Source organism: Dromiciops gliroides, chromosome 1, assembly GCF_019393635.1.
Source record: "Dromiciops gliroides isolate mDroGli1 chromosome 1, mDroGli1.pri, whole genome shotgun sequence".
NCBI classification, from domain to species: Eukaryota; Metazoa; Chordata; class Mammalia; order Microbiotheria; family Microbiotheriidae; genus Dromiciops; species Dromiciops gliroides.
In genome coordinates, this window is record NC_057861.1 from 219,300,824 (window position 1) to 219,328,322 (window position 27,499).

The following is a 27,499-nucleotide window of genomic DNA, read 5'->3' on the forward strand; positions in this document are numbered from 1 at the left end:
AAAATATACACCTAAAATTATACTTTATAGAATCAAAAGATAGCAACAGTCAATAAAAGCACAAATTTGGTAAACTTTTAGATACAATAAAGTTTTTGTTCCTTGATTACTAATGAAGACTTAATACCAAAAGAATCTAAGAAATGCCAAAAACACACACTGTCACCACTGAGACTTTGTCCTAAGAGGGAAAATAAGAAAATTACAAAATTAGTATGGTTTACACTATTTGCTAAATAAAGTGATACCCTTAGCTTCTGTACCTAGCTGAGTTGGGGAAGTAGAAGTCATAAGCAGGAGAAGTCATAGAAACAGTCCCAAGCTCAACTAACAAAAGCTGACAAGACAAAGACAAGGCCAAATTGAGGCTTGGGGAGGTTATCTGCAAACTTCAAAAAAGTTTCAGGCAACTTCAAAAAAGCCCAAAGCTAAAAGGAATCTATGCCTGATCCTGAGCTGAAGAAGAAATTCTATTATTCCCCGTCTTTTGCATCATGTCCCACAAACCTTGTCTCTCTATCCAATAGAGTCCTTCTATTCCTTTAAAACAAAGCTCAAGCTTCAACTTTTTTCATAAAGTATTTCTTGATTCCACAACTGCTAATGTCCTTACCCCGCCCAAACTACATTGTATAACTTTATATTTATGCTGCATGTCCTTAGATAAATACTTGTCTCCCTCAATGGAATACAAACTCCTTGAGATTATGATTCATTTTTATTGTTTTTGTATCCTTAGTCTTAGCACAGTGCCTGGTAACTAGTAGTTATTTAATGAATGCTTGTTGACTGACGGATACAACATATTTGATATGGCAAATTACAAGGAATTAGACACAAAGTAGATTTTCTGTCTTCTAATTCAAGGATCCTCATACACCATAGTGATAAAACCAGAGTCTATAGCCTGGGGAAAAGTGTTTCCTATGCAAAGGATGTAAACAAGACTCTAAGGAAATGTTCAACTTACTAGTGAACAAACATTTCAAACACTTTTTTTTTACAAGCAAATAAAAAAAAATTTGGTTCTAATATATTCAATAAAACTGGTCCCCCCCAAAACCCTCTATAATTTATATTGTGCTTCCTAGGCATTAGTGGTCTTTTTCTTTCAATTCAATTCAATCTACTTATGTGCTTTCTAAAAAGGGAGGAAAAAAATCAGAACCTTTTTTTGCCCTAGATCTGTAATTTTCTTGTACAATGAGGAAAGTCCCTCTACCAATGCAGATCCAGATCTTTTCTGGAACTTATAGTCTTAGAGCACCTATGTCAAACTCAAAAAGAAATTGATCTCCATGGCTGCATATTGACTTAGAAAACTAAAATTTAACATTATCTATGTTGTACTGCATTATTATTTATTTCGTGAAACATTTCCCACAGTGTTTTTTTAAAAACACTGCCCAGAGTTTGACACCTCTGTCTTAAAGAATAGCACCAAAAGGCTCAAAATCAAATGGTCATGACATGCTAGAAGGGGAACTTGAACACTAAGTTTTCCCAGCTTCCAGGCCAGCTATTTATCTACTACTATATCATGGCTACTCCCCATAACAATTACATTTCGGGGATTTCTTTAAATTCCTGAAAATCCAAGTTATACCTCAGAGCCTTACAGATAAGATGTCAAAAGAAGAGTCCAGGGGCAGCTAGGTGGCGCAGTGGATAAAGCACCAGCCCTGGATTCAGAAGGACCTGAGTTCAAATACTTGACACTTACTAGCTGTGTGACCCTGGGCAAGTCACTTAACCCTCATTGCCCCGTCCCCTCCCCCCCCAAAAAGAGTTCAATATCAGGTATTTCTCCTTCCTTATTCATTCCAATTATCTGGGAACATACAGCCTAGTGAGAAGTCTAATCCCACCTCTAATGTTTACTACCTTTGTGAAGCTGGATCATTGGGCCTCAGTTTCCTCATCTGCAATGTGTCAGATAGCTTCAAAGGTTCCTTTCAAATCAAGATCTATGACCCTAAGAATTCTTAGTTTATGAACACCTTAAGAGAAAATATATAGGCCTCCCTCCCCCAAAATGTCAAAGCTAGACCATTATTAGTAAGCAATTTTAAAAAATGCAGTTTAATAACCTGACATTTCAATAAGTCACAAGCTTGAATAGATATCATTTGATTCTAATACGAACTTCAGCAAGCAAAGACAAAAACTCACTTGGAAATTCAAACAGTTGATTCTTGCTTTACATAATAAATAATACTCAAAAAAATGTGTATTATATCAATTTTCAAATACCTGAATATTAAAAATACATTTGTATGGTATACTTCTAAAGGAATCCTATACTTGAACTTTTTGAAAAGTGAAAAATCCTAAAGCACCACCTCCTAAGTCTAGACCACCACACACCAGATTCTACTTAGAGAAGAGTACACTCTTTAATTCAGGAGGTGACTTAGTAAACAGCCAAGCCACTGTCAGGTAACTCAAAGACAAAGAAACTATACTAAAAACAAGCAAAGTTTATCTTACATTGAATTTAATGCCTGGTTGTGATCGAATTTCTAGTTGTTTAATTTCAAGTTTAGCCAGCATGCAAGATATTCGGGTTGGTGCAAACAACATGAAGATGTTAATGTCCTCTTTTGGACGAATTCTGATTTCACAATTACTTGTTAGCCGTTCTTCTAAACCAAAAGTATTCCGAAGCTAAAAATAACAAAAAGAACAATTTTTATGTATAACACATAAAAATGCAAGCAAACATTACTCTCATTGCTACATATGACATTTAAAAGATAAATAATAACAAACTAAATTAATTCTCAAAACAGAATATGGAATTAGTACTGACAAAGTTTGTGAGCTGCATGTTTTTGTGTAATTGTTTTTCTGTCACAAGAGAAGGTTCAATCTGATATAGGGGTGAGAAATGCCTGATATAAAGATAAAAGACGACAAAACGATTTTTATAAACTAAGCTAAATCTCTGAAGACGGCCATTACAGATTTTCTTAGAAGTGTTTTTCATATCAACAAGTACATCCTACAAACCTGAAAGCAATCTTGATCCTGTCCTCTTATCAGCAGACGTAAATGCTGAGTTGTAGATGAAGAGTTATTTCTGAGTACTAGTTTCTGAAGACTTAAAAAAAAAATTTAATAGAAACTTTATATCTACATGAATATTATAAATAGAAACAAAAACTCTTTCCACAAATTCATGCTCTTTACTTCCTTAAAAACCAGGATTTAAAACTTACCTTTAAAAGTTTGTATTTAAACTTTCAACTCTCATATATATTCATCACCACTTTACTCTTTACATTTATCTATATGCAACATGGATAGCTTTACCTAAAGGAAATTCATTCAAAGGAATCCCAAATAAAGAATTCCCAAACAAATTTGGCCACCAAACAAATCTACAGTATCAACAGTACCCATAAATACCATAAATGTGAAGTTGTAGAATAAACAAGGATAAAAGAAGTTTGGAAGGGTTCTTTGGGGGGGTTGGGAACAAAATGGAAGAAATCTGCCATAGTCATACACCCCCAAGTTGTTACATCTAATAAACATCTGATATGTACCTAATAGCATATTTGATATTTTGGTGGTAAAAATAGAACTGATACCTAAATTTTGCCATTAAATCCTATTTCCATAACATAGGATACCAGCTTTCCACAGAATAATTCAGGAAACGTTGCATCATGCTGCAAATTCATTCTGTAGAACCAAGATATCCAAACTTACTCACTCTTACATCTATATTTTCCAAGACATTGTTTACTATCCTATTAGTTGTAGCTTTAAATATCTACCTCACTCTTCTTGCAATGTTTCACAAGGTATGCTAACTGAAAGACATCCTAAAATTATACCCCATCAAGTTTTTTACCCACTGCCCAAAGGACACTTTTATTGTGCTTCGGTAGAGTATAGCTATAAACAGAAGCAAGAGAGGGTGGGAATGTCAAAAACCTTTCATCTCTGAAAGACCATGTGTAACAACTAAAGATCAAATACTATACTTGGAAAATACACAAAATACCTGAATAACTCTCTATTTGTTTATATCTTAATCTTGAAGACTAAAGCTTAATTTTATTGAAGTCGTGCTTTATTGCCTTAATCAAAATGTCTCCCAAAAATAAGGCTTACGAATTTAATCTCTAAATAGTTTAAAAAGTTGAAATTCAAAGTTAACACTGTGAGAAATGAAAAGTGAAGGTTTTTTTTTTTAATGCCCTCTATATTTCTTTCAAGTAGTACTTTTAAATACTAAAAAAGTCTTTTCAAGTAGAGGTCCTATTGATCCTGGTTTAATAGAAATAAATTTGGGGTGTGTGTGTGTGTGTGTGTGTGTGTGTGTGTGTGTGTGTATATATTTTTTTTTCAATTAGTAGACGCTTCAACAACTGATCTTAAGTAGATTTAGAATAATTATTATTCTTGCACAAACACAAAATAGAGAAACACCATGGCACAATGGATCAAATGCTGGCTAGGAGTCAAGAAGATTTGGGTTCAAGTCCTGCCTCTGTATGATCATGGTCAAATCATTTAATCTCTCAAGGCCATTCTTAAATACTATAAACTGAAGTCTAGACACTAATATGAAGCACCTGTGGTCTCCTAGTATTTGTAGGAAGTTTCCACACTGGAAACTCTCCATACTGATTAAACCACAAGTACAGACCAAAAAGGAGAAGGGGCTGAGAGATTTATTATTAAACACAAACCCTTTCTTTGTAGACTGGCAATGTAAAGTTGAACCCTGAGTTATCAAATTATGAATCAATAAGATTTTGCTGTATCATTAAAATAAAGAAAGTTGAGTGTATTAATGGTCAGTAAAGCACTATAATCAAGATAGAGCTTTTGAAGTAGACATTCATGTGAAATTCTGAGGCAAAAGGAGCCAGGTACAACTAAGACAAACTTCAGCAATAAAATTTCTTTCTAAAATCATCTTGTTTCTCCTAATACCCTTCTCAAAAGGGAGATGAATCAACCTTTCTGACTCTTAATCTATCTTCCACTCATGAAATTACTCATTTGCTCCAAAATTACACTATGCCCTGCTCTAACAATATCTCCACTTATAAGCATGGGATGTAGGTTTTAGTTTTTAACTGGCTCAAAGAATCCAGGATCTATTAGTAAGAATTTATCCCTTTGATATCACAGATGAGATATACAATTGTATCATGTCCTATTCAAGAATACTGTGGCAAACTAACAAAAGTAGGAAAACTTTTTTCTACGAAGGGCAAAAAGAGTAGAAATTTATTAAGGGAAATCTTAGGTTTTACTTGATTTCTTTTAAATTTAAGAGAATTTACAGAATTAATGCTCTATTGTATTCATTCCCTAAAAGAAACATTAGCTCCTTTTAAAAAGGAGATAAGGGGGCAGCTAGGTAGCACCGGCCCTGGATTCAGGAGCACCTGAGTTCAAATCTGGCCTCAGACACTTAACACTTACTAGCTGTGTGACCCTGGGCAAGTCACTTAAACCCAATTGCCTCACCAAAAAAAAAAAAAATTAATTAATTAAAAAAAAAAGGAGATAAGGAAGAGGAGAAGGAAGAGAACAAGCAAATTTTATTAAATGTTTACTATGTGTAAGGTATTGTGCTAAAGCACTTTACAAATTTCTCATTTGATCAGGTGCCATCTCTTTTTTACAAAATAAAAGCCATTTTCATGAAATAATACTCCCATCTTAAAAGTTTCTAACACTACTACTAAAACATTTTAAAATTATGCTGTCTTACTTAAGTTACTGATCACATACTGTTACCCTGTATTTTATAGTTCCAGCTCTGTAACACTGAGTCACTTAATTTTTTCTGACAGTTTTTCATTTAAGCCAATATCATTATTTTACAAATCACCTCTCAATTCTCTTCCAGACTTAAAATTTTTCCTACCAGTGTGAGATTTTCCCTTTCCCTTTGAAACAACTGTTTTACAGTAGTACTATCAGTTTATAATGATTTAACAGTAGTTCTAATCAGTTTATAGACTACAAAAAGTGATTTAAAATATTCAGATATTCTTTAGTAGCTAAAGCAAATGATAAAAAAGTAAGATAGATATTGGTAGGAGCAAATACAAATGCTATATTGTCAACTTGTCTACTCTACCACTTACCTATCAGATATTCAGATATTCTTTAGTAGCTAAAGCAAATGATAAAAAAGTAAGATAGATATTGGTAGGAGCAAATACAAATGCTATATTGTCAACTTGTCTACTCTACCACTTACCTATCAGCTTAAAGGTCAGATACCTAAAATAGTAACCTCTGAGCTGAAAGAGACCAATCAGAACTGGAAAGAAGTTGGAAAGTCATGCTTAAAGCAATATGGTGAAAATCCTTGACAACAGAAAACTACTCAGAGGAATAGAAGAGAGGAATCATCTGAGATGGCAAAGATGCATGCTTCCTATGTTATGAGCCTATTACTTAGTAACGGGGCTATTTTAAGTAGGGTATATTTAATGGCAAGTGACTATGCTGATACGACGAGTCGTTTCTTTCTATTCCACACTTACTGTATATATACCACTTGGATTGAGTATAAATATTCGTGGATCCTGAGGCTTGGGCTCTTTGGATCCTAGACGTGAAAATGGCTTTATTGTGAGACAGAAAACCTCTCTCAATAAACCTATTTTCCTTTGGGTTGGAGACTTTGGTTTTTTTCTTTGTCTAACACTGTGACTTAGAAATTTTCACAACACTAGTTAGTTCTGGCCCACTGGCTAGAGAGTTATTCCTCTCTCCCCCACCCCCAAGTGCCAAAAAGGACTTCTGGAAAGAGGCCAGTAAGTTTAAATGATAGGAAAAAAACATACAAAATAAATAAGAAACAAAAGAAACAATTTAAATGTAAGATTGATTACAATCTATAAAGTTGGTGTAAAATAGAGATGTCAAACACATGGCTGCTATCAAGTGCCACTCAAAGGAGATTAAAATGTAACAGAGAAATATTTAAAGAAATAAATAAAAATAGAAAACACAGAAAATATTATATTTTAAAACTAGGTCAATAGGGGGATGGCAGGGATCCCTATCTATGGATTAGTGGCCCCTGTTTCTGAGTGTGACACTACTGGTGTAAAACACTTTGAATGCAAGATAATGCCCTCTATAATCTTATAATTAAATTTATAACAGGGAAATAAGATTCAGCGATAAGGAAAACTCTCAGCTGTATCCTGGAATTCATCTTTTCCATCAAGAGTGGCTCCTGAAGTAATCACAATCATTTCTGGGGTGTTCAATCATGTTACACCATTTTGAGCTGTCGATTTAAAAACTGGAAGCCAGTAATCACGTCTCCAATTTCTCTGACCTCCATCCATAATGTTCATCACAGCAGTAACGTAACTTTTGCTAACTGCGTTATTTGACAACGAGATGTTAAGCAGATAATTAACTTATTGTCTTGTGAGTTTCCTCTAGTTCATGGCATTTTCCATGAGATCTTTTTTAATAAACCAAAAGGTTACTGAAAAGGAAACAACTGAAGTTTAATATACAATTACCATTTTTCACATGACAGCATAAAATAACAGTACAGAAGAATATTAAACTATACTTAAGATTTAACGTGTTGATACTTACTGTGTTCTTCCAAGTGAGACACCTCCCCATGTCATGAACTGCTTGTTAGATAAAATAGGTGGAACATCTGAGTAGTGAGATGAAGGTGCGGGTGTTGGATACTTATTTCCTAAAGAATTTACTTCACCTTTCAACACTACTTCATACTGAGGCCCAGATGGCTGCACTAGTATTTTCAAGAGGCTAATATCAAAAGAAAAAAAAAATTTGAATTGAACAGCTTGCATCATACTTAGTAACATTTATTTAAAGATTTCTAAATATATCACATCAAACAGTGGTTACCAACATTTAAGCAAAATGATCCCCTTTTTAACATAGAAAATATCACATACTTTATGATATTAAACGTACTAACAGTAAATAACAACTGGCAAAACATCCCTCTGTGGACCTCTTGGTAGGGCATTCTGTGGATCACAGCTTTTGTAAAGAAAGACCTACCTGAAGCCCAGGAGTGTTACAAGTCAATTTTCTGTATGCTTATTTTGTTTGTTGAGGTGTTTTTTTGAAAGGGGGGAGGGTGAAAGTAAAGTGTTAAAAGATGACAAAAATCAATTAACCAGATTTACAGTCATCAAAATAAATTCCTTACCTTAAGTTTTACAATAAAATTATACAATCCCTAATATGTAAGCAATCAAAGGATATGAACAAACAGTTCTCAAAAGAAAAATTGCTATTATTTCAATTCTTATTGAAAGAATGCTCCAAGTAACTAAAAAGGAAAATCAAAACAACTCTAAAAGTTTCACAGACATTCAACAAATTAGAAAAGATGGGGAAAAAACTGAAGTCAGCTTTGGAGGGGTTGGGGAAAGACAGGGCATAATACTGTAGCTGTGAATTGGTCCAACCATTCTGAAAAGCAATTTGGAGTCATGTTAAAAAAGTGACCAGGATGTCCAAGTTCTTTGGTCCAGAGCTCCAGCAACTGTGCATATGACCCAACAAAGTAATAATTGATATGTACCAAATTATTACAGAAGAACTCTTTGTAGTAGAGCTAGAAAAAAAAAGCTGATACTTATTGATTATGGAATGGGTAAACCTAATGTTATACATGATATGCTGAAATATTCCTGTGATGTAAGAAATGATAAACATGACAAGAGAAGCAAGGGAAAATTTGTATCAACTGATGCAATAAGGTAAGCAGAACTAGGAAAAAAATATTTTAAAACAACCAAAACAATATAAAGGGAAAAAAATAACAACCAATAAAAATGGAATACTATGAAATTATAAGACTCATTTTTTTAAATCCTGTATAAAGCAAGCTTTATATAGATTTGTTTCCAAATTGCCTATGCCATTAGATTGCAATCCCTTCAAAGGTGGAGACTATCTTTGGGCTCTTTTGGCATTCTCAGCACTTAGCACACAAAGCCTGGAACATAGCAGACTCTTAATAAATGTTACTGATTGACTGACACTTGATGCTAAAGAAGAAATATAAGAAGGGATCTCTTCCTGTCTTCTTTACAAAGATGTGGGACTAAAGGTGAGGAAAATTGTCTATAATGTAAGGCTTTTTTGATATGTTAATTTTTGCTAAACTCTCCCTCCCCAATCTATTTTTTATTCTTTATTAAAAAGGATAGGGGGCAGCTACATGGCACAGTGGATAGAGCACTGGCCCTGGATTCAGGAGGACCTGAGTTCAAATCTGGCCTCAGACACTTATCACTTACTAGCTGTGTGACTCTGGGCAAGTCACTTAACCCAAACTGCCTCACAAAAAAAAAAAAAAAAAAAGGGATAGCTCTCTGTGAGGCAGAAGGAAGGATATTCTGGAAAATATAAGTAACAAAAAAAAGTATATGAAAATGAATGGGGGTACAGCTGGGTGGTGCAATGGATAAAGCACTGGCCCTGGATTCAAGAGGACCTGAGTTCAAATCCAGCTTCAGACACCTGACACTTACGAGCTGTGTGACCTTGGGCAAGGCATTTAACTCTCACTGCGCCGCCCCCCCCCATGAGGGCAGTTATACTAAATAATCTTATAATAAACATTAACAAAATAATTCTAATAATCTCAAAAATTATATGAGGGCTGAAGGAGTATTTTATATGTAACAAAATGCCTAAGAAAAATAATTTTATTCTTAACAGTAATTCTGAAGTGGAAAAATGCTTCCTTCTGACCAAAGACATGAGAGGAAAATTTATATTTTGCAAAAGTAATGAAGCTATAAAGTACAAGGAAAAGAGGATTTGTTTTCAAATTCCACTTCTACGGCTTACTGTCTGTGTGATTAGGTGCAAGTTATTTACCTCCCTTGGCATCAATTTCTTCATGTGTTTTTAAAAAGTGTTGGGAGGGGGCAGCTAAGGTAGCGCAGTGGATAGAGCACTGGCCCTGGATTCAGGAGGACCTGAGTTCAAATCTGGCCTCAGACACTTGACACAACTAGCTGTGTGACCCTGGGCAAGTCACTTAACCCCAATTGCCTCACCCCCCCCCCAAAAAAAGTTTTGGGAGGGGTGGGGTTTAACCTAGATTTTTCTTTTTTTTTAAGTCACCAGTGGTGGACAAATCATTGGGTTTTTTTGAGTGGGGAGTCCCTTCTACTTTTAAAGATATTATCCTCTGATTCCAAGCACCAGAAATGTAGAAAGGTGTCTATTCTCTTAAGTAGATAACTATATATGTGTCTATGAATATTTTTCTGAAGAAAACCTACTTGAATTTCTAAGAAGTCTGTAGGTCACCTGTAGAGAGGGAAAAGAAGGATCAATGGAATATTGAAAGAAATCCTTGAGTTTGGTGAAGCAAGATTGTCTTAGCAGAAAAAATAACTAAATACTTCTACTATACCCTTCACTAATGGGAATCTCAAATGACATTGGCTTACTTATAATAATTTTGTTAATTTCTCAACTGGTCCTTTATGTTCCAAATAGCAAAAGGGATATATGAAGGAATCTGTCCTCTTTCAAAGTGCTATTTGAAACATAAAGGATCATTTAGAAAAGAGTAATGGGTTATTTAGAAAGTAGATTAAATTTGATGTGAACTATTAAAAAAATGCATTGCTTTGTGAAAAGCGATTGGACTAAATTGCTATTTCTTCTGTTTTTGATAAAAGTAGAGGTAAGAGAGGGCAGGTAGGTGGCACAGTGGATAGAGCAACGGCCCTGGAGTCAGGAGTACCTGTGTTCAAATCCAGCCTCAAACATTTGACACTTACTAGCTGTGTGACCCTGGGCAAGTCACTTAACCCCTATTGCCTTACCCAAAAAAAAAAAAAAGTAGAGGTAAGAATAGAGGGTTTCAAAGAGCAAAATTGAAATGGTAAACCTTATGAGGCCTTTCCTTTAATTAACTTGAACACTTTAGCTGGGGAGATATGGGCCACCTGTGGCTGAAAAGAGTAGCCAACCACTGAGAAAACACACAGCCCAGGTCATTATGATAGCAAAGCTGATTAAAAACTGAAAACAAACCAGTAAGATCTAACTCCCAGAAGACAGTTCTTATTCATCGAGCCTCTACGAGTCACATAACTGGGTAAGCCTGAGATAAAAATCTTTCTCAAGATTCACAAAAGCATGGAAACAAGTAAGTGATAAGCTCAATAGAGACAGGCTTTCAATCTTCAAAGAATTACAGGTTTTATTAAAAATGTATCAGATACTTACAATGTTCAAAAAATTTATCTGAAGTCCTTTTAAAGATTTAGTTTTTTAAATGGTTTTTCAGCTATTACAATAAAAAGAACATTTTTAATATATAAGGAGTGGAAAACTGATGGTTTATATTAAGAGCTTGTTACTATCTGGAACCTAGGGAAATAGAAATGTCATGGTTTTGACCAGGTGATTGAAGCACAATGCCACCTAATGGTAGCATATTCAAATCACTGGATTCACTTAAAGCTAAAGATTTCAAGTACTTGTACTTATCAAGGTATGAAATATTTTACATCACCTTTCTTCATAAATTTTGAAATCCTTCGGAGTAAATGAAACTGCAACTTCTTGTTCCTCTTCAGGTTTAAGAAAGAGATTCTCTGGGTTTACAGAAAAGTGATTGAATTGATCTGAAATCTGTAAAAACAGAAGTCATGTAATGCCCATGTGACCATACTTCTATTTCCCTGCTTCCACTGTCTTCTTTACCACCATACAATCTTTTGTACCTTCTTTTCCTCTGCTCACCACTTTGTCCTATCTTTCTATCTATAGCCTCCTAGTCTGCAGAAAAAAAGTTTCAATGGTGTCTTCTCCCCAGTTTATACCCAGTTCCCCACCTCTCAACAACAAACCTCCCTACCTCACTCTCTTCTAATTCTCCCTTATTGTATACTGAAATCAAGGTTTTTCAAGCTCAAAACCTAAATATGTGTGCTCATGTGTAAAACTTTATGTTTTAACTAATAAAAATACTGTATTTTTCAATCATTTCTGAAAACATACTATTGTATATTTTTTCTCCTATATCATGCTACCTCATATTTATGAACTGACATTCACAAAAATTTTCTTTGAAAAATACTATCACCCAATACTATTAATAAGTCTTACCTTAATATTTAAGTAGACACCAATATTTCCAGCATTTTTCAAAGGCAAAAATTGCTTTGTTGATGAACCCACACTGGCAAACAAATGCATACTCTAGGGAAAAGAGAGCAGTTTTTTTTTCATGAAGAGTGAATTATCTCTAAAAGAAAAGCATCCAATGTGCTGCATGAATTACCTTAGCTATGGTAAAACATGGATCAGAGTCAAACTAGAGAAAATGCTATAAAGAAGTTGTCATCTGCATCACTAGAGAGAAGCAGGGTAAAAATAATGCATATACTGTTCCACAAAGTCAATATGTAAGTTTTACTAAACTTCTATTTTCCCATTTTCCTTTTTTTAATCTTTGTGTAAGAAATGGCTCATTAAGTAGGAGGAAGAAGTATAATTATTAAAAATGAATAAAATAAAAACAAGATAACAATAAAAGATTGAAAAAAATCATAATACTCCTCAATTATCAAAAAATGGATTATTATTAAGTTAAAAAACTATACTAATTTAAAAATCAGTTTTATGTTTCATAGTTATAGTACCTGCAAGTCTTTTGGAGCATGTATCCTAGCTATTCCTACTCTTGCTCGAAGAGCAACACTTTTAATAACAGTAGTAGGGCTTGGGCTATCAACTTCCACATCAATTCTTGCCAAAAATTCTTCTGCTGGGCCCAGGTTCCCTGTAAAATAACATTGATAACATAACTGAAAAACTATCTGCCCCTAGTCAAAATCAGAAACGTAAATTAAGTTCAATAGGTCAGAGAAAGAATACTAAGAAGAGACATTAAGATGAATTTCTGTTCTTTTATAAACCCACTGTGTGAAGGAGCCATATACCTGCAAGAAGACAACTCTCAAATAAAAGAAACTTCTTTGTTTTTAATAAACCCAAAATCATTATGGAGTGGATACTATATTCATCTTCTGTTGAAGAATAAAAAGATCTTGGGAGAAAATATGTAAAAATTATCTAGTAATAATCAATTTGGGATGAATTCACTTGTCATCAATTTAGTAGCTTATTTCAATCTTCACCATTGTTATATATACAGGAAATAAAAATGTCAGGTATAAAAATTTTTTGAAAAGCCAATTAATTTTTTTAAATTACCTATCTAAATCTCATATGTATATGTATATGGGATACCTGGAAAAATGTTTCTTAAAAAACTGTCACACACTAATACATAAGAAAAGACACACATACCTTTGGATCCCCATTTATTTCTTTAAAATAAAAAGAAACCAAAACAAAAAACAAACATTCCCCTAATCTAATCCTGGCTCATAGCGAAGCTACATTTCCCCTGACTTTAAAGACCTTAATAACCAATTAATAATTAATTATTAAGTACCCACTAAGTGTAGTCAGGCATTGTGCTAGGTGTTGGTGGCACATCTACAAAAAGGAAATAGTCGGGGCAGCCGGTTCAAATCCGGCCTCAGACACTTAACAGTTACTAGCTGTGTGATCCTTGGCAAGTCACTTAACCCCAATTGCCTCACTAAAAAAAAAAAAAAAAAAGGAAACAGTCCCTGTCTGAGACAGACAAAGGCAGAGGGAAAGGAAAGAGAGAGGGAGAGAGGTGATGAAGGGAGAGAGAGGGAAAGAGGAGAGGGGGAGGGAAAGGGAGAAAAAATATTAGGTAATTTTGAGACAGAGGCTTAAGCAGAGGAGGGGATCGAGGAAGGCCTCATAGAAGAGATAGCACCTGAATTGAGCTTTGGAGAAAGCTAGTGATTCTAAGGGTCAAGAGAACTAAATTTTGTGACAGGATGTTGGGTGATTAATGTATAGTTAGTATAGTAAAATCTTAAGTGTGAAGAAAAAAGAAAATTAGTCAAATGAGTAGCACATTCTGGTACCAAAATATAATGAAAAAAGAACTCGTCCTGTAGTGCGCAAAGTTCAATTTTAATATAAACTCTGAATTTATACAAGTTATTTCTTCTCCTTGTAGCTCAGATTTCTTACCTGAAAAATAGGTATATGTATCTTATTTACTACATGGGGCTGATGGAATAATCAAATGAGATAACTAAAGTGAACTTTAAGGTGCCAGTAGGCTAGTGAAAAGCCTCATGAATTTTTTTTTAAATCTTTGTATAATTTCAAGTATACAAATGAAGGCTATTTAGACTTTAAATTCAGCCCTAAAGACAAAGGGTAATACAAATAATCGAACTGAAGTTGCTTGGTATTGGTTGTTTTCTCGCATTCTTTGGTCCCACTTTAATGAATAGAGTCAACATCAATTTCTATATAATTTTGTAAATATCTTAAAAATTACTAAGTAAGGGCAGCTAGGTGACATAGTGGATAGAGCACCGGCCCTGGATTCAGGAAGACCTAAGTTCAAATCCAGCCTCAGACACTTAAACACTAGCTGTGTGACCCTGGGCAAGTCACTTAACCCCAATTGCCTCACCAAAAAAAAAAAAAAAAGGACTAAGTAAGTCCAATGTAACTCAATAGTAGTATGCAGTAGCAGCAAGCAAGAAACTACATAAAATGGAGATTCTACTATTGCCCTTTATAGCTACAAAGCACATCCTCACAACAACTCTTTGACATAGTCCAAGTAGTATTGCTGCAACTTTGCAGATGAGAAAACAGGCTTAAATAGATTAAATAATTTTCCTAAAATAAAATAGCTCTTAAGAAAAGAAGCAGGAACTGGATACAGATCTTCTGATTTTAATGATTTAGATAGTATAAGTTATTAGCAACTTTGGATAAAATTAAGCTTAGCCAGGATATAATTATCACAAACTCAAAATTACTTAAGCCTGAACTAATGATGTTTTTACTGTAATGATTTCAATACTGAAATACTTTTTGGTAACTCATTGTCCATGAATATACGTAGCTTTCTTTATCTCCCCTTACATGTCTCTACCCCATGTGCACAGTCCATTCAAAATATTCACTCCATCATATATTAGAGTTAAAAAGCCTTAAATTATCCAATAGTGCTAGTGAAAAAAGTTATAAATTATAATAAGAATATCAAAATGCTATTAAGGAATACCTGAAGCAGAGATCTGTTGTTTTGGACCATGGAAAATAACCCAGATCTTCAGAAATTCCGGATCCTGAAAATGAAAAGATATTAAGCAAAGACATTGTTAAGATTATTTAAAGACAATTATAATAATTTATTGTTATTTTTGGCAGGAGGAACATAAACAATTTAATAAAAGAATTCTTTAGAAACCTTGCCCTCTGCCCTCTACTCTGGGTAAATGTTAAAAACTCACAACTTACATGTCCATCACGACTGGCATACATCACATGGTTTATAACAGAAGGAGCTGTGAGCTGAGCAATTACATCACTTTGAAGAGCAGTTTCTAAAGAAGCATTAAATGGTTCCTTAGAAAATGTAAAGCAACGCCAAGCTATAGCATTCTGTTTGGAAAACACAAAAATGAATTTCAATAATGCTACTACCTTTTTCTTCCTTCTTTTAACTGGGCCTATGATTTCTTCTTTTCTTAACAGTATTTTTTCCAATTACATGTAAAGATAATTTTTAATATTTTTCAAAAAAAATTTTTGAATCCCAAATTTTCTCCCTCCCTCCTCTCTAAAAAGGTAATTTTAAATAGGTATATATGTTCAATCATGTAAAAGCTATTTCATATTAGTCATGTTGTGAAAGAAGAAAGAGACCAAAAGGAAAAAAAGCACAAAAAAAGATAGAGACTACAGTATGCTTCAATCTGCATTCAGACTTAATCAGTTTTTCTCTGGATATGAATAGCATTTTTCATCATTTTCCATTATGAGTTCTTTTAAATTTTCTTGGATCATTGTACTGTTACAAGAAGAACTAAGTTATTAATAGCTGATCATCATACAACAGTGTTGTTACTATATACAACGTTCTCCTGGTTTTGATCACTTTGCTTCACCTCATATAAGCCTTTCCAGGTTTTTCTGAAATGTGCCTGCTTGTCGTTTCTTAAAACGCAATAGTATTCCATTACATTCATATAGCACAACTTGTTCAACCATTCTCCAATTGATGGGCATCCCCTCAGTTTCCAATTCTATGCCACCACAGAGAGTTACAATAAACATTTTTGTACATGTATGGACCTTTGATTTCACAGATGTTAAGAAGTTCCTGCTAAAATGGTGCTTCTATCAATGTTCGTGGGGGTAATTAGAGGTCAAATGACTTGCCTGGAATCACAAAGCCAACAAGTGGCAAAGGTTAGACTTGAACCCAGCTCTTCCTGATTCAGAAGCCAGCTCTCTACTACACCATACTGTACATTAGAGTTACCTGAAATTCTAATGTCTGGGTAATGCTCAACCAAAATTTAATGGATTTTTAAACTATTATCTGCATTACATTATTCCTAATAAAACTTCATCACCACTTCAAACCCAACTATTTCTAAAATTCCAAAAACAAGACAGGTTCTGAATTTGCTTAAGAGATTTGGTATGCTTACCGCATTGATGATGAGCCTAATTGGAATAACAGCATGAGTCTTATTTATCAATTTTAATGGAAGAACTTTCCAACTTCCGTAAGTTAGATCTCCAAAATCAAGTAAGTCTGTCTTGATGGTTTCCACCTGTTTTTTTGAATGATGAAAGAAACAACTTTTTTTAAAAAAGTATGATACTGAAATGTTTCATTAAGAATTACAATATAACAATGGGCATAGCACCACTGACAGGAACATCTAAGTCACAGATGAAGATACCATTATACTTAGTTCCTAATAAGCTGAGAATAAGTAAATTTCCCATGAGTACTTTCTAGAAATTCTAATTCTGAACTCTACTTGTGAAATATTCAAATATATATCAAAATTTATCAGGAAAAAAAATGCCGAGCTTAGTTATGTTTCATTGATCCAGGGTATCCAAAAGGTCTTAAAGCAGTTTTAAAGTTCTAAAGATGGCCTCAGACACTTGATAGTAGCTGTGTGACCCTGGGCAAGTCACTTAACCCTCACTGCCCCACCAAAAAAGAAAGAAAAAACGCTCTACAGAGAAGAGTATCTACACTAAGATTTTTTTGAACACCCTGTATATATACAGTTGTTGTTCAGTTATATCTGACTCTTCAAGACCACATTTAGGGTTTTCTTGGCAAAGATGCTGGAGTGGTTTGCCATTTCCTTCTCCAGATCATTATTTAACTTAGGCAAACAGGGTTAAGTGACTCGCCCGGGGTAATACAGCTAGTTAAGTGTCTGAGGCCAAATTTGAACTCAGAAAGATGAGTTTTCATGACTTCAGTCCTGGAACTCTTATCCATTGCACCATTTAGTAGCTCATATACATACTACTTCATCCTAAAATAAAAACTACAGGTTCAAAATTACATAGTTGCTTTTTGAAGAGTTCACAATAGAATAGAATATTCCTAAAAAGATTTTGTTTTTATCTTTTTGCACACAGTGCTTGGCACATAAGTGCCTAAGATGATTACTGCTACATTTAATTCTATATCAGAACACATATAAGAAGTTATTTTTCAGACTTAGTCCTTAAACATTAAAAATATTTATTTAAAATGATCACAATCTAAGGCATGGTCACAGCCAAAATCAAAAAGGAAATAATAAGTAGCACGTGTATGTGTATGTATAATCTTTTTTTGGGGGGGGGGCAGGGCAATGAGGGTTAAGTAACTTGCCCAGGGTCACACTGCACCACCTAGCTGCCCCTCTGTATGTATAATCTTTAACGAAATTTTTTAAATGGTGAAAATAACAAAAAGGGATATGATTGCAATGTCATATTTCTCTTTCCCAAAAAAACATTAAATCTGATGGTGATCAGATATTAAATTCTATATTCTCCAAACAATATATGGGGGGGGGGAGGAGAATGAGGGTTAAGTGACTTGCCCAAGGCCATACAGCTAGTAAGTGTCAAGTGTCTGAGGCTAAATTTGAACTCGGGTCCTCCTGAATCTAGGGCCAGTGCTTTAATCCACTGCACCACCTAGCTGCCCCCAAACAATATTTTTTTTTTTTATTTTTAGTGAGGCAATTGGGGTTAAGTGACTTGCCCAGGGCCACACAGTTAGTAAGTGTTAAGTGTCTGAGGCCAGATTTCAACTCAGGTCCTCCTGAATCCAGGGCCAGTGCTCTATCCACTGTGCCACCTAGCTGCCCCCAAACAATATTTTAAAGGGAAAACCTCCTCACCCCATTTCTGCTCACTTCAACTATGCCACATATTGGCACTAAGTTCATTTTTTCAAAAACTCAACTTCTGTTCTGTTACCTCCTACAACTTTTCTGCCTACAGGATTAAGTCCAAAATCCTTAATCTATCACTGAAGGCCTCCTATAAACTGGTACCAATTTACTCTTCTAATCTTTTAATTTTCCCCCTGCATCACAAATCATCAGCTTGGGCTTAAATGGCCCACATCTATGAATACATCTTTTGAACTACTGCCAACTAAGTTGAATTCACTTTATACTATTTCTTTTAAAATTGCTTGGTGCCTGCCTACTCAAATCCTACCCATTCTTCAAGGTTCAACTTAAGATTCATTTATGTCATGAGGTTTGTGCCAATTATTCCAGCCCACACTAAACCCTCTCCTCCTCTGAACTCCTATTGTACTTAACCACTCATTGGGTACTTGATCATGTACTACCTTCCCTATATGTTTGTTCATATACAGAATAAGACTTTTCTCAATAATCACTGGTGTGTTTATGCTAACTCTTTAAAAAAAAAATTAGGGAAGGCAGTCAAGGTGTTAAATCCCATAGAATATGGTTTCTAAGCTTTGAAAATGAGTCAGGTGCTCCCCTAGAAGTGGAATACGGAGATATATTGAATGAATGTGACCCATATGTGTTAAATCTCCCAGAAACTCATTTTCTCATGTTTCTTTACTATTAAAAACTTCTCTACTTTTCTAGATTTCCTTTAACTTATTATACATCTTACATTGGGTGGCAACTTACTTTTAGGAGGAAAAAGGTTCCTTAAAAAACAAACTGCAAAAATCTCCCACACCCTAGATTTCTTACAAATAAACCATTTTTAAAAATATAATAGTTTCATATAATTATTTTCACTGTGTATGTATCAATATGTGTACATACAGAGATAGATTTCTCTGTCTTATTCTAGTTAATCTACATTCAGATAAACACTATAGCTGTTTTAAATCAATCGTCAAGCATTTATTTAGGGCGTATATGTTAGGCAATGGGAAAACAAACAGTTCCTATCCTCAAGGAGATTATATTTTAGTGGGGAAACATGTACAATATTGATATACACAAAAATATTTTAAAAGGATTGGAGGGAAACCACTAGAAAGTGGGTGGAAATCAGTAAAATTCAAATCTACTTACATTGTAAACTGCTCAATGGCTGAAACTATACATAATTTTGGCTCCTCCCTCCCATAGACCCCCAAATATCTGGTATATTGCCATGAATACAATAGAAGCTTAAATCAATATTCAGCAAAATGAAAGAAAAATACCTTTACCACATACATGGTAGAAGGCCTCTAACCACTGCAGAGAACTTTACCAAACATTTAAATATTATACTTAAAGCGCCCCCCCCCCCAAAAAAGGTAATCAGGAAGGTGGGTTAGGATCCTGAAGTGCTTATAAAACTAAATATGGGGGCAGCTAGGTGACACAGTGGATAGAGCACTGGCCCTGGATTCAGGAGGACCCAAGTTCAAATCTGACCTCAGACACTTAACATTTATTAACTGGGTGACCCTGGGCAAGTCACTTAACCCCAACTGCCTCACCAAAAAAAAAACCCTAAATATGGAATGGCTGTTAATCATCTCTTGGTAATCCGATTCATTTCTCCAAAGTTTGGAGATATAATGTTTGACAATAAAAGATCAATGTATAAACAGTGATTATTTTAGTCAACTTATACATATTGGGTTGCTGCTGCATACATTTTTGAAACAAGAAACCAATTTTCTATAACATCAAACTTGATTTCATCATCTGAATTTCCTCATTTCAACTTCTATAAATTCTAGGGTCAGATTCTTTGCTTTTCCTGTGTCAATAATCTTTCTATCCTAAAACTCTTTCCATATCCTCCTAACTATGCTCTGGTTTCCAAATGTCCTCCCTTCATCTCCTTCTCCTGCTTAGCTTTATTAATAATCTAAATATAACACAAGTCATTTAGTAATCTTAAAAAGAAAAAATAGCTACCTTGCTCTAAAATGGTAGTATTCTTTAACTTTTTTTAGTGCTTCCAAAAACATAAACTACTACTTAGGAATCAACTCATAGTTGAGTAGGAACTATAAGTCTTTCTAGGATATTGGGGTTTATCTCAATCAAAAGGTATACATTGACTAATGCTGATATTAAATACTTAGTGCATGTTGCCTACCCTATTAGACTGTAAGCTCCTTGAGATAGGCACTGTCTTTTGTCATTCTTTGTATCCCCAGAGCTCAGCAAAGGGCCTGGAATATAGTAGATGCTTAATAAATGTTTATTCAATAATATATTAAATTTATACCTACCCATATGTATGTATATGCACACACAAATACACAGAACTATGTATATACATATTACATGTGTGTATGTGTGTACAGATATATTTGTGTATATATGTGTGTGTTCATATATATTTACTTTAGATGGATTTTACATATAATTCTCTTCATCTTATGCTGACTCAGCAAAAATGTCAATAATGATATATCAACCTTCATACAGCGTTTACAATCTAAGTACTTTGATGAAAGAAAAAAAAACTGGAAATAAAGTGAATTACCTGAAGTCTTTTTAGTTATTAAGTGAAAGAGATGGGAACTAAACCTAAGTAAACCCAATGCTCTTTCTGCTATACCACTAATAGGTAAACTGACCTATTTTTAATTGCCCAAAGCATTTATTTAACTATTACTTACCTCCACAACAGGATTTTCAGCAATAGCTGTTAAAACAACCCTACTTGCTAAAGCTTCTGCCTGGGCTATTGTATCTGGATCTGATGAAACAGGCCAGGAAGAAACTCTTAACACACATCTGAAAATCCCAGAGTGAGTTGGCACGAAAAGCACTTTTATCTCTTCTGTAGTATGTGGTCCTATAACAGTTTTATTCTTGAAAACCAAACAATGGTATGTTGAGAGATCTACCTTTAAGAAGAAAGAAAAAAAACACACAATTAACTAAGCAATGTCTTATACTAAGTTCTTTTTTTTTTGGGGGGGGGGGGAGAGGCAATTGGGGTTAAGTGACTAACAAGTGACCTCACAAGGGAAGTAGATGTCAAATAACAAATGAAAAGAGAGACATTCTAATAGCTTATGTCTAAGTCCACTCTCAGTAGCTTACTGTCACCTGTATTCAAAATTCAAATTAGGGGCAGCTAGGTAGCGCAATGGATAGAGCACCAGCCTTGGATTCAGGAGGACCTGAGTTCAAATCTGGCCTCAGACACTTAACACTTACTAGCTGTGTGACCCTAGGCAAGTCACTTAACCCCAGTTGCTTCACCAAGAAAAAGATCAAACTAGATGATTACTATCCATGATGCAAAATGATGGCCAGTAGGAAACTCACTCAGAAAATATTGCTAAAGACTGAAATGTTTGGGACAAGAAAATTGAAGCTCTTAGAGACACAGGTGGAGTTTTCAACTTGGTCTTCTACATGAAGGAAATCAGAAGAGAGAAAAAGTAGAGCTGGAAAGTGAACAGGTGGCTAAGTAGATGGTATCTCAAAATGAGATTTACATTTGTGGACTATGACAATGGAAGCAAGGGTAAGAAACCAGGTATGGATAAGAAAGTGTGAGAGGTCAGTAAGAATGTCAGGGGGATTGCAAATGAGACATTAGATAAGGCTGGTGTCAACATCTATGGAAACCAAAATGAATTTTCATAGCTATATTCTGGAGAGAAAAAAGAGAACAAGGAAACAGCAGGACTCCTGCATGTTATGGTAGATGATATCATATATAAGTAAAGGTAGAAAGAAAGAATAACTGTTTAACTCTTATTTTGCTTTTTCTGACATGAAGAATAATTTTTGAACCATGGAAAGAAAATGGCTAAATGGGTAATTAAAACCCAAGACATATAATAATAGTAAAAAGAGCCACTAGCAGCCTTTGATGAGTTCAAGTCACCTGGCTCAGATAATTTACAATCTAGAGAACTAAAGAACTGGTGGACATGATTCTTAAAACACTTTCAGTAATCTTTGAAAGACTATGTAGAACTACTAGAGAGGTAACAAAAAATCTGATAAGGAAAAATATCTGTTTTTTAAAAAGAATCTAAAAATTCTAAGCCAAGGAATGACTTTAATTCTATCAGACATCATTAAGAGAAATTCTACTACATGTTATTAAAGGAATGTATAGTGACAAAGGCACAGAAAAGGAAGTTGTGTGGAAGTAGTTATCACAATCATGTTTTCATCAAGAATAGGCCATAGCAGCCTAACCTTTTTTTCTTTCTGAAAGTCTTAGTAGACAGATAAGTGGGAGTAATGCAGTAGATACAATTCACTTAAGATTATTTTAGCAAAACGTTTAACAAAGCTTTCATACTATTATTGAAGAAAAGATGGAGAGACTATCATCTAGCCCAAGTCCCTCCATCTTTTCTTCAGTAATGGTCTGATGTCAGCTAGGGTAAAGGTCTCCATTGGAGTAAGGATTTATACTTGGCCCTATACTACTTTTCATTTTTATTGATTACTTGAATAAAGGAACAAAATAGCAAGCTTATCAAATCTGCAAAACAGAAAGCTAGAAAAAAAGTTAAAACACAGCTGTGACTGAAGTCAGGATCTAAAAAGATCCTGATAAAGTAGAACACTGGACCGAATAGGATAAAGTTTAATACATGGGATCATAAAATCAATTTCATAAGTACAAAATGAGAATAGTGTAGCCAAGATCAATTTATCTAAAGAGGACCTTAAGAATCTCAGTGCTGAAAGCTTAGTCAGTTGTTGCAGAGGAAATTCTTTTATAGCTATGTATTAGACTAAACAACTTCTTGAATCCCTTCATAGTCTGAGAATCTGTAAAAATTCTCTTGGATGAGTACAGATATTAAAAACAAAAACAACAAGGCTATTTTGTGGTCCACAAACAACTGATTAGCAATTCAGGCTATAGAATTTTTACTAACTATGAAGACAAAAATATTTTTCAGAAATAGCAAACCAAAGCAACATTCACAGAAGAACTGCCAGGAAGACCATAATATAAGATGTACTTCCTAACCCAAAACTTAAGGTAATTAAGTAAGTTTTTTTTAGCTGGGGCAAAATATGTCATTGAGTTCCTTCAATTATGAGTAACCAACTGAATATATGAAGTGGAAAATAGAGCTTATTACTTTCTATAACTGTTATTAGAAAAAGCAAATACTAGAATGATAAAAAACTGTAATAAGTAAGGTAAGAATTAAAACCAAGGTTTTATTGCCTGCATCAAGAATTTCCTCTTCCAAAAGTGAATGTTGAAAACTCTTCACATGTAATTGGGGATAAAAAATAAAGGTCTAGAAAAAAAGGAGGAAAATATGTGCCCACCTTCAAAGGATTTATATACTATTTTTAGATCAGGCCTCTCATCAGGAAGGATAAGGGATATCATATAGATGAAAATATATTGATTGACTGAAAAATTGATCATTGCAGTTTTGATACCTAAAGAATTAGTATAATTCCCATTTTGATCCTTATCTAACTTTCTCACAACTGATATATTAATAGGTTGCTCTCAGTTTAAAACTACATGGTAATTAACTACCTGCCTGGGGATACTTCAAATCAGCTAATAATCAGGATAAAGCTAACTGCCTGGAGAGAGATGATGCAAATGCAACTTCATTTCCCAGAGCAAGACCAATATTGGTGTCCAAGGGTAGTTAAAATGCAGAAAGATTATGTTTCTCTGTATTCTTTGCTCATGTATTTTCCACTAGAAATTTGTGCGCTATATGACATATTATACTCCTTATACATAAAAGTTGGGTATGGAAGAAAAAAAGAATTTCCTATTTCAAAAGAACTTAGCACAGTTTAAAAAACATAATATAAATAATTGAACCGAGAAGGAAGAAAGTAAAGATTAATTCCTGACAATCTTTAAATGAACCTCATGATAGGCAGAAAAACTTACCTTTTCACCATCAACAGTTATGCTAAGTATTCCAATGGTGACCTGTAACCAACGATCAGTTGGATTAAAAATACTAAGATTGGTTTGAGAAGCAATGCCCACACAACATGCATGAGGAAACTTCAATTCTTCAGGCACTCTGACATTACCTGGATGATGATAAAACACAATAACAGGAATTATGTGGCTGATTTTTTCCCTCCATTAGTTTCAGTCATTTGCTTCAATTTACAATTAGTTTTACCCTGAAATTAGGTCCATTAAGTCATATTATCATTCAACATCAACACAGAACAATATCTCCTGACTCTAGGAGCTCTTAACACTGGTTAAAAAAAAAAAAGCCTGAGCAAAATTGAGCATTACTTAAAAATATTTTCTCTTTCTCGGTATATGAACTTAGAAGATGTTTTAAAATCTTTAAAAATTATAAATGTTCATTTAACAGTATTTTGTTTCATGATTCATACTTTTCTTTTCCATATCAACACAAGAGATATAATTTACTACCTTAAATTTTGCAGAGAAGCTATAACAATAAACTCTTTTTTTTTTTTTTTGCAGGGCAATGAGGGTTAAGTGACTTGCCCAGGGTCACACAGCTAGTATCAAGTGTCTGAGGCCGGCCTTGAACTCAGGTACTCCTGAATCCAGGGACAGTGCCTCACCACTGCGCCATCTAGCTGCCCCAACAATAAACTCTTAAAAGAATTTAAAACTTAACTCAGTTTGCAAAAAAAAAAAAAGTACCTTGGTTGTTTCTGTTGTCTGTGTCTGTGTGTGTTTTGGAGGGGTTGGGGGAGATGAAGAAGAGGAAAGAGCTTGTCTTTTTTTTTTTTAAGACCAAAAAAGAGGTGCAGCAGTAAAAAAAAAAAGGTAGGTATACAAAAAGTGTGTGCCTATTTGTGCAGCCCAGTGGTACAGCAGATAGAATGCTAGGCCTGGAGTCAGGAAAACAGTTCAAATCCAATTTCAGTCTCTTACTAGCTGAATGACCTTTAAACAAGTCACTTAACCTGTCTGCCTCAGTTTCTTCAATTGTAAAATGGAGAAACAGAACCTGCCTCCCAAGGTTGTTGTAAAGAGCAAATGAAATATTTTTAAAGGGCTTAGGAAAATTCCTGGAAGGCATTGGTAATGCCTAGTAAGCACAATATAAATGTTTATTCCTTCCCTTTTGCCTCCCTCCCAAGAAAAAGTAAATCATAGTACAGAAAAGGTAAGAGCCCATGACTTGGTTCAGTTATGTGCTCACTGGATACCAGGAAAAGAATAGAGATGAAATGAGTACAAATGAATAGGAGTAACCAGGGTGCCAGTCTCTGGATATGGAGTAGAGGAAGAATAGTTATATTTATTTTTCCCTTTGTACTTTAAAGCAGTAAATTCACACCAGCTCCTCAGGGTAGTCAATTTTAACAGAGAATAAACCTGGTCAGAGACACAGGAATATATTAAAGCATTTCTCAACTGAAAACTAAAAACTGAAAACAGGAGGAAGGGGAAGTGGAGAAGACTATTAAAGTTGGGAAAGAAGCAACTTGATAAATACTATGACTGAGATGCTTCCTAAAGGGTAGAACCAGAGAAACACCTCATTACCAAAGAAGTGATGACAACAATTAGGATAATTTATATAGCATATTACAGTTGGCAAAGCACTTCTTTTTGAAATTACTGGAATCACATCAGGGACTAACAGGTAGTAAACCATTCATAATTAGAGAAATGGAAAGAATTATGTATAGTGGTTGGGAACATTTTGATGAGGGAAGGCCTAGACATGAACTCCCCGGGACTGGAAAAAGAAGTCTCGGAAAATTGTCAAACCTTTAAAAATATGCCTACCGTCAGTCTTTTTTTTTCTTGGTGAGGCAACTGGGGTTAAGTGACTTGCCCAGGGTCACACAGCTAGTAAGTGTCAAGTGTCTGAGGCCAGATTTGAACTCAGGTCCTCCTGAATCCAGGGCCAGTGCTTTATCCACTGCACCACCTAGCTGCCCCTACTCTCAGTCTTAATAAAGTCATGATGACTTAAAAAAAAAAATGCCTACTTCTGATCCATGTGGAAACAATACAGTCAAAGATTTGGTAATCTATAGGTAAGGGCTTATGACTTAAAGATGATGGACTCTGAGGTTATGGGTCAAATAATTGACAAAGGACAATAAAATGTACTTGGCTAGGGATTTACAAGTATGACATGATAGAAATTTCTTTAGAAATACAAGAAGGAGAGGGGGCGGCTAGGTGACGCATTGGATAAAGTACCGGTCCTGGATTCAGGAGGACCTGAGTTCAAATCCAGCCTCAGACACTTGACACTTACTAGCTGTGTGACCCTGGGCAAGTCACTTAACCCCCATTGCCCCACAAAAACAAAAACAAAACAAAAAAGATACAAGAAGGAGAAAGCTGCCCATTTGAATGAAGCAGTCATAAGCCAAAAGAGTAACAATTAGATTACATCATTAGAAACAGAATTTGGAGTTGGAAGGGACATCAATAGCCTGCTAGTGTAATCCACAGCTTGACAAAGAATGTCCTTTACAGTGCATATGATGAATTGTCATCCAGTTTTCCTTTATGATCGATCTCCACTGATAGGGAATCCACTAACTACAGAGGACAGTAGCCTCTGGTTATTCCACTTTTGGATGGTTCTAATCATAACACAGTTTTTCCCTACATCAAGCCTTAACTTTCATTATTGAAACTTCTATCCAATACTCAAAGACCATCCTCTGAGGCCAAGCAGAACAAATATAATAGCTAGCATTTAAAAAGAACTTTACAAATATCATCTTAAATCCCTCTCTTAATATAGCAACCTTTTAAATATCTGATACTAAGTTCCCAGTAGTGAGGCCTATCTCTTCTACAGGATACAGTTCCTTCAACCGATCCTCAGGACAAGAACCAAGACCTTTCATTCTTCTGGTTGCCTTCCTCTATCCTCCTCTATAGTTTATCAATATCTTTCCCTAAGATATGGAATCAAGAACTTAATGCACTACTCTAGATATAGTCAGATAAGTGGATCTATCACTTCCCTAGTCTTGTACCTTATGCCTCTCAATGCAGCCCAAGACTGGATTGTCTAATATCACACTACTGACCACGGATGTCCCACGTGGTTCTGTCCCGGGCTCTCTTCTCCTGCTATACTAGTTATCCCTTCTACATCATGACTTTGATATATTGCAGGTTG

At 34.7% G+C, this 27,499-nt stretch overlaps 1 protein-coding gene across 1 annotated transcript in view; it reads right to left on the reverse strand.

Moving 5' to 3' along the window:
- Positions 1 to 27,499, reverse strand: part of CEP192 (centrosomal protein 192) — a 153,295-nt gene that overhangs the window by 44,938 nt on the left and 80,858 nt on the right. The window contains exons 20-30 of the mRNA XM_043978257.1: positions 24,289 to 24,437; positions 21,050 to 21,280; positions 16,605 to 16,730; positions 15,406 to 15,549; positions 15,170 to 15,233; positions 12,675 to 12,814; positions 12,139 to 12,231; positions 11,543 to 11,661; positions 7,606 to 7,788; positions 3,013 to 3,103; positions 2,491 to 2,667 (exon numbers count right to left, since the gene is read on the reverse strand). Of these exons, the coding sequence (XP_043834192.1) occupies positions 2,491 to 2,667; positions 3,013 to 3,103; positions 7,606 to 7,788; positions 11,543 to 11,661; positions 12,139 to 12,231; positions 12,675 to 12,814; positions 15,170 to 15,233; positions 15,406 to 15,549; positions 16,605 to 16,730; positions 21,050 to 21,280; positions 24,289 to 24,437 (1,517 nt within the window). The remainder of the gene's footprint in view (positions 1 to 2,490; positions 2,668 to 3,012; positions 3,104 to 7,605; positions 7,789 to 11,542; positions 11,662 to 12,138; positions 12,232 to 12,674; positions 12,815 to 15,169; positions 15,234 to 15,405; positions 15,550 to 16,604; positions 16,731 to 21,049; positions 21,281 to 24,288; positions 24,438 to 27,499) is intronic.